Here is a 16413-nt window from a genome sequence, read left to right as displayed (position 1 = left end):
TGCTTTCCCACCTGCAAGGGCACGCTGCTGGCTCATGCTAAGCTTTTCATCTATCAGGATCCCCAGGTCCTTCTCCACGGGGCTGCTCTCAAGGACCGCTCCTTCCAGTCTGTATGGATGCCTGGGATTCCTCCGGCCCAAGTGCAAAACCTTGCACTGTGCTGTGTAGGACCTGATCAGGTTCACCCCGGTCCGCCTTTCCAACCTGTCGAGGTCCCTCCGAATGGCATCCCTTCCTTCAGCCGTGTCAACCGCACCACTCAGCTTGGTGTCGTCAGCAAACTTGCTGAGGGTGCACCCGATTCCACCATCCATGTCATTGATAAAGACGCTAAAGAGCACCGGTCCCAAGACAGACCCCTGGGGGACGCCGCTCGTTACTGGCCTCACCTGGACATAGAGCCATTAATAACCACTCTTTGTCTGCGGCCTTACTACCAATTCCTTATCAATCCAGTGGTCCACCCTGTTGTAGTAGTCTCTCATCGTTCGTCCTCTGCCGACCGAGGGCGCCACTTGCCAGCGAAACCGACCCCAACCGGGCCGGGGCCAAATGCTCACACAGACCCCAGAGTGCGTGAGGCAAAATGGCGTTTATTAAAATGTGGTAGGCACTTAAATATTCTTGTCCCGCTTTGTCCACACCCCTTGCTTACCTGCTGTCCTATTGTGGGGCAGCGTTTGGCAAGCCCTGAGCATAGGAAACCTGACCCCGTCACATACCGTTTCCTCGCCACGCCTACTACATCTCCCCCTCCCTATGCTCAGGAATATCCCGTAACAGCGCGATCGCAACGCGAGTACATCTCTCACAACTGTTCCTTCGTTTTGTGATACAGAATCCGTTGGTCCATAACTTGCCACATGATCCTTGTGAGGCAATTCTGGAAACACATGATTATGCACGGCAAAATGGCCGCAATACAAATTATTGCGAGCAATACTAGCGCAACTACCTTAATAATTTTCGCAACCCATCCTCCAAAGTTGCCAAACACACTTCTCAGCCAGTCCCCGATGGGGTCGTCCTCCACTTGGATCTTCTCCGTATGGTCTCGCAGGGCTTTCAGCGCTTTATGGATGGATACACTGTGGTCGCTAAGATTGAAGCAACACATTCCTTCTAGGTCTTCACATCCATGCCCCTGTGCCAGGAGCAAGAAGTCGATGGCTGCTCTGTTTTGCAGCACCGCATGCCGAATGCTGTTTGTGTCTTCTAGCATCGCATTCAATATTAATGTTGTTAAATTCGCCTGCTTAGCTGACCAACATGCTAGGCGTTCTATCTGAGCCAAGCTCTGTGCTGCAGCAACCCCAGGGGCGAAAAATGATGCGAATATCCGTGCTGTGGCACTCCATAACTCTACCTCATCGTTACAATTCTCCGGGAGAGGGCTCGAACGCTTTCGGCGACGATGGTGACCCGTGATGCTCGGGCCATACTGCATCCATGTCGTGAAATTCGGAGACAGTAATGTCAGTTCCCCTAGGTAACAGGGTCCCCCTAAGGCATTGTGCGGGATGCCCTGCCAGGCTCTATCCCCACAGATCAGGAAGATTCCAGGGGGCAACGCCTTAGCCGTTTTGTTATTCCATAGCACCTCGTTGACCCCCCGTTTGAAAGTGAACCCATACCCATAAAAGTCCCAAACTGCCGTACAATTAAATGAGGATCTACCGCTAGATTTAGAAAGGACCCCACCCTTTGACAAGCAGGTTGTATTGCGCCCTGTGAAGACCCGTGTTTCATTTTTGGTATACCCGCAATAACCCGAAGTAATGGAGAAAGCCTCCGTGTTCACAGGACTGACCACAGTCCAAGAGGTCTCGTTGTATGGCTTCAGCCGCGGATCTGTGCCTGCCCACCGGGCAATTAAGGCCTGCAGTTGTATCCGAGCAGACACACCCCGCAGGTAATCTCGCCCCAACAGGGTTCCCGGTACCTGCGCTACCAGCGGGGTTAGCAGGACGGGCTTCTCCAGGGAACCGTCTCTGTTGACCACGATTATCTCGATCTGCTTGGCTGACCTCCGCGTTGGAGCAGTTCCCCCCACTCCCGCTATAGTTTGAGTGGCCCCCGTTGGCCACGTGGGCGGCCAGTCGGACTCCGCAAAAACCGTCACATCCGCTCCTGAGTCCACCAGGGCGGTAAGGAAAATAGATCGCGGCCCTGGGGAGCCAGCGGGGAGCTCCGTAATTGCGGCTGTAATCTTCACCAAGGGGCGCTCCCCGCAGCTCAATGATAGCGCAGCTAGTGGCAGGCCTAGATCCAAAGGCCGCCTTTCCTGAGAATCCCGTGAATCGTAAGAGGGACCCTCATCCCCCCTACCTCGAGATCGCAGCCCACGAGCTCTACATTGCGGTGCAGTGTGACCTCTCCTCCCGCACATTTGGCACACTATACCCCCGTTGCTCTTACACTGTGCCTTAAAATGACCTAATTGACCGCACCTGAAGCATGGCCCAGGCGGGCGATCTGGACTCTGCCGCCCGGCAACCCCATGCGCTAGCATCACCTCAGCTACCGCTGCAGCAACCTCGCTTGCCACTGATGATTGAGACTTTTGCTTGTCCATCACATACTTAAGGACCTCACCGGGGGTGTGGAACCTGTCTGGCGCCGCCCGTAATAGAGCCCGTACGTCCGAGCTCGACTTTTGATAGAGGCAATCCAGGATCACGGGGCCGTGCACTGCCCTAGGCAGCTCCGATCCCTCCACTGCCTTGATCAACCTATCCGCAAAATCCTGGAAGGATTCAGTGGGACCTTGTGCAATCTCCGTCCACGGAGTAGACGGCTCAGCATTTCTTGCGAGCCTTCTGAACGCCTCAAGGGCAGCGTCTGTAGTGGCTATTAGTTCCCCGGGCCTCAGCTCCGCAAGCTGGGCATGTGCAGTGATCATACCCGGCGTACTACCCGTCAATCTCTGCAGGTTAGACGCGTGAAGCGGATTCCCCTGATCGTTCTGGGCTGTAACCAGCATTTGTCTAAGTCTAGCCTGCCATTCCTCCTTCCAAAGCGTATACTGCACCGGTTTCAAAATCATGCGCATCAGATTCTCAATATCGTATGGTAACAGGGGTCCCGGCAATATTAATGTCTCCAAGGCGTTCATTGTCAGGGGGGACTTCAATCCTTTCTTTTCAACTGCCTCAAGCACCCTCACTATCGCTTTCGGGTCCAGCGGGACCCAGATCGGGTTATCATCATCGGAAATCACTACCGGAAATGCCTCCGGGTTCGCAAGGCCCCGGTCTTGTGCCTCCTCCTTTACTTTAGCCCAATCAGTCAGCAGACGCCCGTCCCTCCCCCCTTTGGGACGAAGCCCCGCCCTTGCCTTTTCTTCCTCCAAAGAAGGATATAACGACCGCGGAGGGTAGGGCGGGGGCGGAGCGGGCGGAGTGGGCGGAGCGGTTGGTAGACATGCGGTCGGGAGTTCCTCTTCCCCGCCCTTCGCCGCGGCGACCGTCGCCATCTTGTCCGCCACGCTTTGGTCGTCAGTACTGCAAGGTAGCAAAGACCCGCCCCCCGGAGCCCTTTCCACCCCTTTTTCCACCTTAAGCTTACCCTCCTCTTTAGCCGCCTTAAGGGCTCCAAGTATCAAGCCCCAGGTTTTAAGTTCAGCAGCCTTTTGGTTATTCATGGCGCGTTGGCATAAAGCCGAGGTGAGCGAATCCCACCTACCCGAATCCAGCACTTGCTGAGGGGAGTCCAGCTCCCCTCCCTTTTTTAAAACCGAAAGCACCGCGGCTACCTCCTTCTTTGAAGGGGTATTTTTGCCGCAGTAGTCCTTACAAAACTGCAAAAGTACCTTAATAATCTGTTCCATGGTTACACACGCGACCTGCCGCCACTTCACAGGCTCTTCTCCGCGATGTGTCTTCCGTGAGCGACCTGCCGCCACTCCGCAGGCTCTTCTCCGCTTCACGGGCACGCCGGGTGGTTAACCCTCGATAGGCAGATCACGTCGGGGTCACCACTTGTTGTAGTAGTCTCTCATCGTTCGTCCTCTGCCGACCGAGGGCGCCACTTGCCAGCGAAACCGACCCCAACCGGGCCGGGGCCAAATGCTCACACAGACCCCAGAGTGCGTGAGGCAAAATGGCGTTTATTAAAATGTGGTAGGCACTTAAATATTCTTGTCCCGCTTTGTCCACACCCCTTGCTTACCTGCTGTCCTATTGTGGGGCAGCGTTTGGCAAGCCCTGAGCATAGGAAACCTGACCCCGTCACATACCGTTTCCTCGCCACGCCTACTACACACCCATCAAATCCACATCCCTCCGGTTTGGAGATAAGGATGTGGTGGGGGACCGTGTCAAAGGCCGTGCTCAAGTCCGGGGAAATGACATCGGTCACCCTCCCCTAGTCCACCGATGCCGTCACTCCATCACAGAAGGCCACCAGATTGGTTAAGCATGACTTCCCCTGCTGAAGCCGTGCTGGCTGTCTCGGATCACACGCTCACTCCTCATGTGATCAAGCATGTCATCCAGGAGGATCTGTCCCATCATCTTCCCAGGCACAGAGGTGAGACTCACCGGCCTGTAGTTCCCGTGTCCTCCTTGCTCCCTTTCTTGCCAACGGCAGTGACATGACCCTTCCTCCAGGCATCCGGGACCTCACCTGACAGCCACGACTTCTCAAATATGATGGAGAGCGGCTTGGCAGCCAGCTTCTTCAGAGCCCTGAGATGCACGCCATCCTGCCCATAGACTTGTACACGTTCAGTCTCACATCTCACCATCTATCTGCTCCATAGACTTGCACACGTTCAATCTCATCAGGCAGTCTCTCTGCTCTGCCCTCACAGCAGGGGGTATTTACCACCCCGGTCCCCACCTGGAGGTTTATGGATGCAGGGCTCAGGGACGTGACAAACTCTGGAATCCTGGCTGCCAGTGAAGACCGAGGCACAGAACTCATTCTGTACCTCAGCCTTCTCTCCATCTGTTGCAGGCAGTTCTCCTTTTACATTTACAAAGGAGGCACACTTGCTTTGACCTGTCTCTTCTGGCCAATGCACGTGTAGAAAGTCTTCCTGTTGTTTTTCACGTCCCTTTCCAAGTTCAGTTCTGCGCCTTGTGTTTCCTGATCCCACGTCTGCAGGTCCAGACATCCCTGTATTCTTCCCAGGTGACACGGCCTGTTTGTTAGCCCTGTATTGATTGCTCCAGGTGACACGGCCTGTTTGTTAGCCCTGTATTGCTCCAGGTGACACGGCCTGTTAGCAGAGCTCGTTGCTCCTTGCTTTGCCCCCAGCTGCCCAGCAGGTCTGCGCCGAGCCGATGGGCTTCCTGCGTCCTCTGCTTTCTATTCAGAGGGACGGAGAGCTCTTGTGCTCTCAGAAGGGAAGGCAGCCTTGAAGAGCAGCCAGCTTTGCTCACCATCTTTGTTTTTACAGACAGATCCCGAGAGATCTGGGCCATCAGCCCGTGAAAGCTTAAAGCTCGCCGTCCCAAAGCTCAGGTCCTGCCCCACTCCTTGCCTTGCCCACATCCCTCGGATCACCAACCCCACAAGCCGTGCTCACTGCAGCCAGGCTGCCCCAACCTGAACGCCTTTCACTCATCATCTCCTCCGCACTGCTGAGCAGCAGATCCAGCCACGCTTCACCTCTGGTCGGTCTGCCCAACGCCCGGAGCACAAAGTGACCATGGCTGCATTCCAGGAGCCTCCTGGAGCTCCTGGAGCTGGCCGTCTGTCCTTCCAGCAGATCTCCGATGGCTGCAGTCCTATTTTTGTAAAGATAACTGGTATTTCTGGGAGGAAATGTCCTATTTTTGGGAGAAAATGTCATACTGAGGATTGTAATGTCATATTGTTTGGAGAAAACATGAGGTATTTCTAAGAAAACTGTGACTCCCTGGAGAAAGTATCACATTATGGGGAAGGGGGGGTATTGTAATGTTGTATTTTTTGGAGGAAACGTGAAGTATTTCTAAGGAAACTGATATTTCTGGGAGGAAATATCATAATTTTGGAAGAAAATTTCATATATCTCTGATAAAGCTGGCATTCTGGGAGAAAATATCATGGATTTTGGAGAATGCTTGTATTTCCGGGAGAAAATATCGCATTTTTGGAACAAATTGTCATATTTAGGATTGAAAAGTGATCTTTCCGGAAGAAAACATCGTGTATTTGGGAGAACACTGATATTTGTGGGTTATAACGTCGTTTTTCGGCACTAGTGACATGAGAGAAGAGGCTGAAGCCCAGCTCTCTACAAGCTCCCTTCAGGTAGTTCTAGAGAGCAGTAAGGTCTTCCTGAGCCTCCTCTTCTCCAACTGAACAACCCCAGCTCCTTCAGCCGCTCCTCGTGAGCTCTGTGCTCCAGACCCCTCGCCAGCCTTGGCGCCCTTCTTTGAACCCGCTCCAGGGCCTCGATGTCTTTCTGGCAGTGAGGGGCCCAAAAGTGGACACAGCACTCGAGGTGCAGCCTCACCAGAGCTGAGGACAGGGGGACAATCACTGCCCTGTTCCTGCTGGCCACACCGTTCCCGATGCAGGCCAGGATGCCATTGGCCTTCTTGGCCACCCGGGCACACTGCTGGCTCATTTCAGCCCAGCATCCATCAACACCCCCAGGTCCACTTCCTCTACGCATCTTCCAGCCGCTCCGCCCCCAGCCTGTAGCGTCGCCTGGGGTTGTTGCAGCCAAAGTGCAGGACCTGGCCTTTGGCCTTGTTGGAACTCATCCCATTGGCTTCAGCCCAGCTCTCCAGCCTGTCCATATCCCTCTGTGGGGCCTCGCTACCCCCAGGCAGATCCACACTTCCAGCCAGCCTGGTGTCATCCGCAAACTTCCCGAGGGTGCACTCAGTGCCCTCAGCTCATCAAGAAAGATCTTGAGGAGGACAGGCCCCAGCACCGACCCCTGGGGAACAGCACTGTGACCCACAGATACCACTTTTCTCACAGATACGTGACATTTTCATCCGGGAACACTATTTTAGTCCCCTACACATGATCTCTTCCACCAAAAAACAAGGACATTTTCTCCCAGATAGACCACTTTTCTCCAACTATGTGACCGATTATCTGGGAAATACCCATTTTTTCCTAAAAATATGGCGTTTACTCCCAGAAATACCAGCTTTCTCACATACATGTGATCTTTTCCCCCCAAAACAAGACATTTTCTCCCAGAAATACCACTACGCTTAGAAATACCTCACGTTTCATCCCAAGAATACTACTTGACGCTCCTCAGGATCACACTTACTCCCAGAAAAATGGCAGTTTCTTCCAGATAGACCAGTTTTTCTCCCAAATACACGACATTTTCTCCAAGATAGACCACTTTTCTCCCAAAGACGGGACATATTCCCCCAGAAATACCAGCTTCGTCTTAAAAATACGGCCTTTTTTCCCAAAATACCAGCTTTCTCACAAACACCTGTCATTTTCCAACCAAGGATGCTACTATCTCCCAGAAACAGCAGTTTTCTGAGAAATACCTGACATTTTCTCTCAAAAGTACTACTTGACACTCCTCAAGAGGACATTTTCTCCCATATTTACCATATTTTCTCCCCAAAGGACCAGTCGTCACACCAAAAATGTCACAGTTGCTCTCGAATAGAAGACATTCTCTCCCACCATTTCCGAGTTCTCTCCCTCAAGTATGTCATTTTCTCCCAGAAATACCACATTTCAGTGGTAAATTTCACCTTCTCTTCCAAAAAGAGGATATTTTCTCCCAGAAATACCCCTTCTCTTAGAACTACCACACGTTTTCTCCCAAAAATACTGGATGACAAAACCAAATGGGACACTTGCAACCAAGAAGAGGACTGGCACAACTGCAGAGCGGTGCCATCCTCATTGAAGAGGTGACGAGGAGTGTACAGGGAGGGGGGCTGGGGACAGTCGGGGGACATGTGGGGTCTGCTGTGGGTGTGACATGGGGTCGGTGGTGTCACCATTGTTGGTGCTTCCCTTCACTGGATGCCACTGGGAGTCGTTGAGTGTCACTGTCTTCGGGTGACACCGTGACACAGGGTGACCTCGATGTGGAACAGCCGTGACGCAGTGTCCCCATCCCTGGCTGTCACTGTTGTTACCGTCATCTGGTGTCACCATCACTTGTGTGCCACCATCTATCGGGTGACACCATTCCCTGTACTCTGACCACCGCATGGGGCCAGGCACAGGCAGCTCTGTGTTGTCACCATGCTGTCACTGAGCCTCTCACTGTTCTTTGTCACCCCTCCAGGCCCGCCTAGAGCTGGACCTGGTGACACTGGAGTCCTCTGGCGCTGTCACCATCGTCTGACATGAGGATGGGGACACGCACGGTGGTGAACTCTGTGCCACCACCAGAGGGGACTGTGTGACACCAGCGTGGCACAGCCGTGACGCGGTGTCATCGTCATCGGGTGTCGCGTTCGGCAGCCAGCATCGGGTGTCACCGTCATGCAGAGGGGACAAAAGGACCCCCTGGGGACGTTGAGCTGAAGCTGGGGACACTGTAACCAGCTGGAGGACTTCCTGGAGAAGTGGGGACACAGCATCGTGCTGTCACACCACCAAAGTTGGGGACACCTTCATGGCACCCTGGTGGTGTCACGTACTGGAGATGGGGACACCCCCACAGTGTCACCCCCACGGACCACTTTGTTCCCATGGGTCGGGGGTTGACACCCCTCACTTTTGCAATTAAGGTTTATTTTTCGATAATGGGGGTTAGGGGATGTCCCCCCCCATGTCCCCATGTAAACTAAGCATGCACGCTGCAGTTTTCAGCCTAGGCTTTTAAGAGCAAAGCCAGAAAATTCCACACCGCTCAGTACAAAGCTGTGCGATGATGAGAGTGACTCAAGCTCTGCCCAAAGGATGAAAAGTAGCATCAAAACGGCTGAAGAGAGGGGGGACAATGAGGCAAGGTAGCACTGCAGAGAAGTCAGGAGAACACCTCTGCCTTCTGGGATCAGGAGCCTCTCTTCCCCCAACAGAGACGCCTGCAGGGTGAGGGGCACACGCTCACTTCTGCTCAGTGCTGCCCCGAGAAACTCAGACAGCTCGAGACAGCTGTTCTCTAACTCAGCGCGCCTGTGCTCAGGCCGTGCTACTTGCAGTTCTGTGCACGTGCTTTGCAGGCAGTGCGTTTATGGGCAGGGCCAAGGACTGGTGCGTCCATTGCTTCTATAACCTGCAGCATCCCCTGATGGAGATGTGGGAGTTCTGACCCAGCGCCGCGAGTGGAATAATGAGGAGGTGGTGCAGCAGCTCACTGAGTGCCACTGGACAAATCAGGCCGTGCGCTCTTTGTGAATACAAAGCTCCAATTGTTTATTGATGGACTGCAACCAGAGTGCCAAGTTGGGCTGCTGCCACGAAGCCGCTGCCTTCTGATGCTCCTCCACTCAGTCCTTCAGCTGCAGCTTCTCCATCATCTCCACAAGGCTGTTCATTGTGGAGGACTGGAAAGAAAGAAAGCGAGCGTCAAAGTAGGACACCGCTTCCCCCAGCATTCTACAATCCCCTTCACGTCTGACAGACAGAGAACAACAAGAGCCGTGTCTGTGCTCACCGAGGACTCACCTCTGCACGTGCAGCGGCAGCTCTCAGAGCAGCCTTCTTCATTTCTGCTCTCCTCTCTTTTTGTCGTTGTCGTCTTGCTATAGAGAAAGAGGAGAGAAATTCAGTTTGTCAACAGCAAAACCGCGGAAACATGGGTACATGAAAACAGGCTAGGAAGCCTCTCAAGGAAGGGTATTTCCAGTGGGACAAGCAGAAGGCCGTCATGGATTTCATGGGAAAAGAGAGGGTTACACTTTCTGGCACTTCCTTGCCATTGGACTCGGCAGCCTTCTACTCTTTTCCCCTCTCCGCAGAGAGAAGGAGAAAGCAAAGCAAATCCTAAGCAAACTCCATGCACCTGATAAGGGAAGCACCTCACCAGGGCAGCTGCAGCACCTTCCTACCTCTTCGCTTTGAGGTCCGGAACCGCTCAGTCGGCGCTGGGGCAGGCCCAGGGTGTGTTGCTGGAGCTGGCACACCGCCTCTGCTCTGATGTGGGCTCTGAGCCTTCTCCCCATCGCGCTCCACCTTCACTTGTTTCTTGGCAGGCCACAGCTCTGCTTTTTGCTCCTCTTCCTCCACTCCCTTGCGCTTTCTTGCAGCCATGGTCTTGGAGAGGGAGTGGTTGTCAACTGCAGGGGAAGGTCTTTCCCCTCTGCTGGGACCTGCTGTTCCAGGAAGCCCTCCTGGAGCCTGGAGAGGAGCTTTCGCGTACATCTTGCCGTTTGGCTCAGCACCTCTCCCTGTTCAAATCAAGCAAGGGGAAGCAGCAAGATTAAAAGAGAGTCACACACTGCCTTCGGTCTGCAAAATGGGCCACAATGCTAGGAACTCTCGAGTGTTCACAGCAATGGACCTTGGGATCTTGGCTGAACTGTGGGCCATTTCCAATTGGGACAGGAAAGGCAACTGTAATCCCCAGGGATTAAGATCTCAAGCAACACGCAACGACAGCAGTCCCAGGAAAGGACAGACAGAAAGCCTAACTAGAAAGACAGTGCACCAAACCCAGATGCTGCTGTGTGTCTGTACCTCTCTTGGGGGCTGTGCCACGCTCCATGCTCCTCCCCTGGCTTCCTGCAAGGCTGCGCTTCACTGCAAGCCTGCTTGCATCAGCTTCTGTCAGAAAGGAAACAAGAAAGACATGAAGAGCATCTCTTTGGAGGAGCATTTTAGCACAGCCAACCACAAACTCCTCAAGCGTAGTTTCTTCAATTGGCCTTTCTGCTGCTACAACGCTGTGCCATTTCTGCAGTCAGCACAGATCTGCAGTGCCCCTTCTTTTCTCCTCCATCCCACACAGCCCTTCATGCAGCCCTATTTAGAGGCAGGTACCCACACCACAGCTCACAAGAGCTTCTTACCTGGGGAGGCTTTCCGTTTCCCCCCAAGCCCAGCACCATTCCATGGACGCGCAGGCTCCGTCCCTACAACAACAGATTGTGTGTTGATTTCACAGACACCAGGAGCAGCACTGTCCTGTTAGCCCACGTCCACCACAAAAACCAAAAGACACCGTTCTACAGCCAGAACAGAAACTGATCTTTAAACTGCAGTGCGCTTGCACAAAGCACTACTGCTCTCATTCCCGCTCAGGTGGCAGCAGAGGAACCCCAGTCTGCCTGACAGCTCTGCATGCTGCAGAGCAAAGCTGCGTCAGCACACAAAACGCTATCAGCTGCAAAAGTCGAGGCACGGATTTTTTGTCCCTACAGGGAATGCACTCAGCTCTGAGCACCACCACTTACACACACACTTCTGTCTCACTGCTGCCATCTGTTGCTGTCGGCCTCTCTAATGCTTCCACCATGGTTACCGGACATCCCTGCAGTGCTGCACCGCTCAGAAGTAATACTTAAAATGCATTCTTCCATACTTCATGACAGAGGACTGCAGAGACTCACTTTTGCGTGGTGCTAAGGATGGTCCGTCCCCATCGCGTCCCTCTGTGCGCTGCAAGGCGCTGTTGGTTCTCTGGCAGCCTGCTGGGTGCTGCTCCCTAGCACAGGGAACCGCGCCGCGCTGCTTCTGAGGAGAGAAATAAAGGAAGGGCCATGGAAACGGGCACCCAACGTTTGCAAAGAGATGCAGCGTTCCAGATGGTGCCAGAGATGGGTATCAGAGTGCTGAGACGTTAGTTATCACTAACGGAAACATTTGGGAGCGCATTCACAACATCTGCACGCGCTGCAATTTCTGGGCATATCCAGCTTTCTCATCGTTCAGGTGGAGAAGACGGGCGCTCTCAGACATCACTTCGGGGGGTTAAACCAACACACCTGCAAACACCAGCATTATTCCGAGGGAAACAGTGACTTCAGGTGCCACAGTTCAACCCATGCAAAATTACCGTACACAGCCTTAGCTCTTCACCACTATTTCTTCCCCACCCTTTACTACTGCAGGCAGCTAGAACAAACTTCTCAGCAGAAACCCAGGGCAGCTGGCAAACCATAACCAGGCGCAGCTGGCAGGAGGGCAGTGCCCGCTCTCTGCTCCCACCCTGCCCCAGCAGGTTAAGGAGCCTGGCAATGCTGTCCTGTTGCTGCAAGTGCACAACCCAGCCGCTTACTGAGCTAACAAAGGACCAGCAGGGCTCCCCCTGCTCCACCCCTTCCGCTCCAAAACCAGAGAAAGGAGAAACCCAAGCGAAAGAAACCCAGCCATACCTTTCCACGTGCAAAGCAGCGATGGGAACTGCGTCCGTCTCCCTGCTGAGACATGCTGGGGAACGTCTCAGGGGAAGCTCAAGTTCCCGGGGTCCTCTCCACAGGGACTGCCCGCACTGTTGGAAAGAGCTGGCTTCACTCTCTCTTCAAGTGCCTCGATCCCCAAAATCTCCTTTTGGAAAGGAAAAAGGAACCCTAAGGAAAGAACCTGCAAGTGAAAAACAGTGAGGAAGAAGCATTTTCCCAGCATTCTTCTGCTGTGCAGTTTAGACTCTCGGGCAGGGCAATGTCTCGAAACCAGCTGGTTACAAGGACTGTCCCCAAAATACACCCAGCTCCTGTACAGCTGCCATGATTTCTGACAGCAAGCGTTCTCCATCTCCTCAATAGTTACGCGCCTTGAAGCACATGGCTGGTGTTGCTGTCCTGAAGAAAACTCCCTCTGTCTCACCGCCAGCCGGGACGAGGGCTGATGCAGCGTGCCCACCCCAGCCCAGCTTTCCTGCTGAGACACCTCCCGGCAACCACCCAGCACCAAACCCAGCTCACCTGCTCGGCCTGCTCAGCCTGAGCTGTGCCCAGCTCACGCACACGCCGCAGCGGTGCTTCCGACGGGCTCTCGCAGGGTGATCTCTCAAGGAAAGCTCACAGCTCAGTCTCTGCGTGCAGCACACTCACCAGAGCACCAGCTCTACTCACCGGCTGTGCCACAAACGCTCCCACCTCGGTGATGACTGTGACCTCAGCGAGTGCCCGCATCACTTCTGTGCTTCCATCATAAGCAAAGGGCGTGCTCACCTCCCAGATCCAAATTTTAGGAAACCAACACCACGGTCTCCCAACGGGTTTATTTAAGTAAAAGAACAGAGAAATTAAGATGACCCTCGTGCAGCCAGTTCTTGCTCAGGTGCTGCACGATCGGACCAAGGAGATGTTACCCCCAGGCTGCCTCCAGCTTGGAGGATTTGAGCTCCCAAGCAACCAGCAAGCATTTGGACGTGCCCTCCCCCTGCTTTTTACAAGGACAGACGAGTCCTTCTTGGGATGCCAGCTATTCTGCAAAGGCGGAATAGCTCTGTTCTTGGGCCGCAGCTCCATGGCCACGCGCTTCTCAAATACTGGGGCTGCATTACCTCCTGGGCATCCACACGTGCTCTGACTCTCCCGCAGGGTTTCTGGCTTCCTGCTGGGGAGCTTCTCATCTTCTGCAATATCATTCCTGCCTCCTCTGGTACCATCCTGGGAGATGCTGCGGAGCTCATGAGCCGGAACTACCTTCCTCCCATCAGCAGCTGCTCTTGCTTTAAAGAAGTGCCAGCACCTACGAATCAGCTTGGAGAAAGTAATTCTGGGGACCCAGAGACACTGCAAGTCTCAATGCAGCTCCCACAAGAACGCTGCTGTTAAATCCATAGAATCATAGAATGGATCAGGTTGGAAAAGACCTGAAAGATCATCGAGTCCAACCGCAACCTGACCATACTCCCCTAACTCTAACAACCCACCACTCAATCATGTCCCTGAGCACCACATCCAGAGCTCTTTAAACATGTTCAGGGACAGCCAGGACACATCCCCAATTAGCCAGGACTGCTGAAGGATGATGGAGAGCGGCTTGGCAGCCACGTCTGCCAACTCCCTCAGCACCCCAAGGTTCAATCCATCCGGCCCCATGGCTTTCAAAGCAGGTTTTGTTTCTTTAATTATTGTCTCCCATTATATCTTTTCTTTTAGAAAGGAATCTAAAAGATGAAAAGTAAGAAAGTACTAAACAAAATGAATCAAAAGAAATGAAAAAAGGAAAGAAAGGGGAAGAGGTGAAAAGAGACGGAAAGAAAAGGGGAGAGGGAAAGAAAAGGGGAGAGGGAAAGAAAAGGGGAGAGGGAAAGAAAAGGGGAGAGGGAAAGAAAAGGGGAGAGGGAAAGAAAAGGGGAGAGGGAAAGAAAAGGGGAGAGGGAAAGAAAAGGGGAGAGGGAAAGAAAAGGGGAGAGGGAAAGAAAAGGGGAGAGGGAAAGAAAAGGGGAGAGGGAAAGAAAAGGGGAGAGGGAAAGAAAAGGGGAGAGGGAAAGAAAAGGGGAGAGGGAAAGAAAAGGGGAGAGGGAAAGAAAAGGGGAGAGGGAAAGAAAAGGGGAGAGGGAAAGAAAAGGGGAGAGGGAAAGAAAAGATGGAAAACAGAAAACAAAATGAAAAAAGGAAAAAAAGGAAAGGAAGGGAAGAAAAGAAGAAAAAGGAAAGGAGAAAAAACCATCCTTCCATCACCATTGCTACCACAAGCACTAAATCATATCCTGTAACTCCTAATCCAGATGCCTCTTGAACACTGCCAGGGACGGCGACTCCACCACCTCCCTGGGCAGCCATTCCAGTGCCTGGCTGCTCTCTGAGAGAACAAGTTCTTCCTTATGTCCAACCTAAACCTCCTCTGGTACAACTTATGGCCATTTGCTCGGGTCCTGTTTGTTGCCTGGGAGAAGAGGCCAAACCCCTCCTCATCACAGCCTCCATTCAGGAAGTTGTAGACACGTTCCAGGGCCTCAATGTCTTTTTTTGTAGTGAGCGGCCCAAAACTGAACACAGTGCTCAATGCGTGGCCTCACCAGGGCTGAGTACAGGGGGATGATTCCCTCCCTGCTCCTGCTGGCCACGCTATTTCTAATGCAAGATGCTGTTGGCCCTCTTGGCCACCTGGGCACACCTCTGTCCCTGGAAAGGTGATGGAACAGCTTGTGCTGGATGCCATCTCCAGACAACTGGAAGAAAAGGAGGTTATCAGGAGTAATCAGCAAGGGGGAGGGCATGCTTGACCAACCTGGTAGCCTTCTACAATGTTGTCACTGGCTGGGTGGATGTAGTGCATGTAGTCTACCTTGCTTTCAGCAAGGCGTTTGATACCGTCTCCCACAACATCCTTATGACAAAGCTGAGGAAGTGTGGACAGATGAGTGGACAGTGAGGTGGGTTGAGAACTGGCTGACTGGCAGAGTGCAGAGGGTCGTCGTTGGCGGTGCAGAGTCCGGTTGGAGACCTGTAACCAGCGGTGTTCCTCAGGGGTCGGTGCTGGGTCCGGTCTTGTTCAACATCTTCATCAATGTCCTCGATGAGGGAATAGTGCTCACCCTCAGCAAGGGTGATCTGTGAGGCCCCGTGTACTGAAAGGCAGCCACACGGTCTCCCATGAGCCTTCTGTTCTCCGGGCTCAACAAGCCCAAACCTCTCAGTCTCTCTCCAAAGGAGACATTCCCGATGCTTTGAAGCCTTTGAAGTCACGTTCCTGATGTCCAAGTTACGTGCCCATCATGTGTTAATGCTGCTGTGCCAATCGGTGGGCTCAACAGCTGCAACAAAGACACCAACGTCTTTGGGATAGGCTTATTTTACTGCCTATGACAAAATAAAACCAAAGTCATATTGGCAGCGTCTATAGCCAAAAGAGAAGCTTAGCAGTAAAGGGAATAAGCAAGGCAGTGGGCCTACTCATTGCCACGTGAGCACAGTGGTGAAGAAAGATCCACGACCAATAGCCCCAGCACTTTACCATCAGCCAGATCCGCAGTCACTGGGGAGCCCCGTTTGCAGGGAGGATCTGAAGAACCTCTCCCAGCCATGGGGAAGTTGCACAGCAATGCATCCATCCCACGAGTGAGGCGTCCAGAGCCGCTGCAAGCAGCTCCAGCCTTTCTAGCACAGAGTAAACCAATGTACGGAGCAGTCCGGGGGAACAGCCGCTGCCCTCTTTCTCCTCTTGGTTTTCGCCCCGAAGCCTGCCCAGGGCTCAAGGGGAACAAAAGGCGTCGTGCTGTCAATCTTGCTGTAGCACGGGCCTCTTTGGCAAGACTGTCTGCCCAGCCCCCCCGCGTCGGGCTTCGTCGGGTAACGAACTCAGCAGCAAAGCGCCGTGACTTCCTCTGCCTGCCCTGGAGCCGCAGCCCGAGAGCTTTCCGGCCCCCGGCCTCCCTCTCCCTGGTCAGCGCCAGCGCCGCCAGCTTTCTTCTCGGACAGACGTGAATACAGAAAACGGCAGTCGAGTCCTCCGCCTGCGGGGCAGCGGCTCAGCACGGCGCTGCTGACCGTTCGAGCCGAGCCGAGCCGGAACCGAAGGCGGCCGCCCGACTCTGCCGGGCTCCAACGCGTCTCGATCGGCGGGGTCGGTCCCTCTCTTTCGGGGCTGCCCGGCTCGGCCAGGAGCCGCTCCCGGACACCGGGCGTCCCGCCGCT

General features: G+C 53.7%; 2 protein-coding genes across 3 annotated transcripts; both read right to left on the bottom strand.

The window, feature by feature from the left end:
* Window positions 1-578: 578 nt before the first annotated feature.
* On the bottom strand, window positions 579-4230 carry LOC149911851 (uncharacterized). The gene has a single exon (XM_090133204.1). The coding sequence runs from the start codon at window positions 3828-3830 to the stop codon at window positions 810-812; it is 3021 nt and encodes a 1006-aa protein (XP_089989330.1). The 5' UTR covers window positions 3831-4230; the 3' UTR covers window positions 579-809.
* Window positions 4231-8576: 4346 nt separating this feature from the next.
* LOC149911850 (zinc finger CCCH domain-containing protein 11A-like) lies at window positions 8577-16293 on the bottom strand. Of its 2 annotated transcripts, XM_090133245.1 has the most exons (9): window positions 15008-16293; window positions 12748-13519; window positions 12199-12406; window positions 11434-11557; window positions 10894-10956; window positions 10562-10648; window positions 9934-10272; window positions 9551-9627; window positions 8577-9429 (listed from the first exon to the last, which is right to left on the bottom strand). In XM_090133245.1, exons 3-9 carry the CDS (start codon window positions 12250-12252, stop codon window positions 9373-9375), a joined length of 801 nt encoding a protein of 266 aa, XP_089989371.1. In that variant the 5' UTR covers window positions 12253-12406; window positions 12748-13519; window positions 15008-16293; the 3' UTR covers window positions 8577-9372. The 2 variants fall into 2 exon arrangements, with proteins under 2 accessions (XP_089989371.1, XP_089989372.1); XM_090133246.1 differs by lacking the exon at window positions 15008-16293 and having other exon boundaries at window positions 12199-12314; window positions 12748-13906.
* Window positions 16294-16413: the final 120 nt, after the last annotated feature.

Source organism: Phasianus colchicus, unplaced genomic scaffold (assembly GCF_987193195.1).
Source record: "Phasianus colchicus unplaced genomic scaffold, bPhaCol1.hap1.1 HAP1_SCAFFOLD_56, whole genome shotgun sequence".
Taxonomy (NCBI): Eukaryota; Metazoa; Chordata; class Aves; order Galliformes; family Phasianidae; genus Phasianus; species Phasianus colchicus.
The sequence above is the reverse complement of the archived record's forward strand: the minus strand, read 5'-3'. Positions and strand labels throughout refer to the sequence as shown.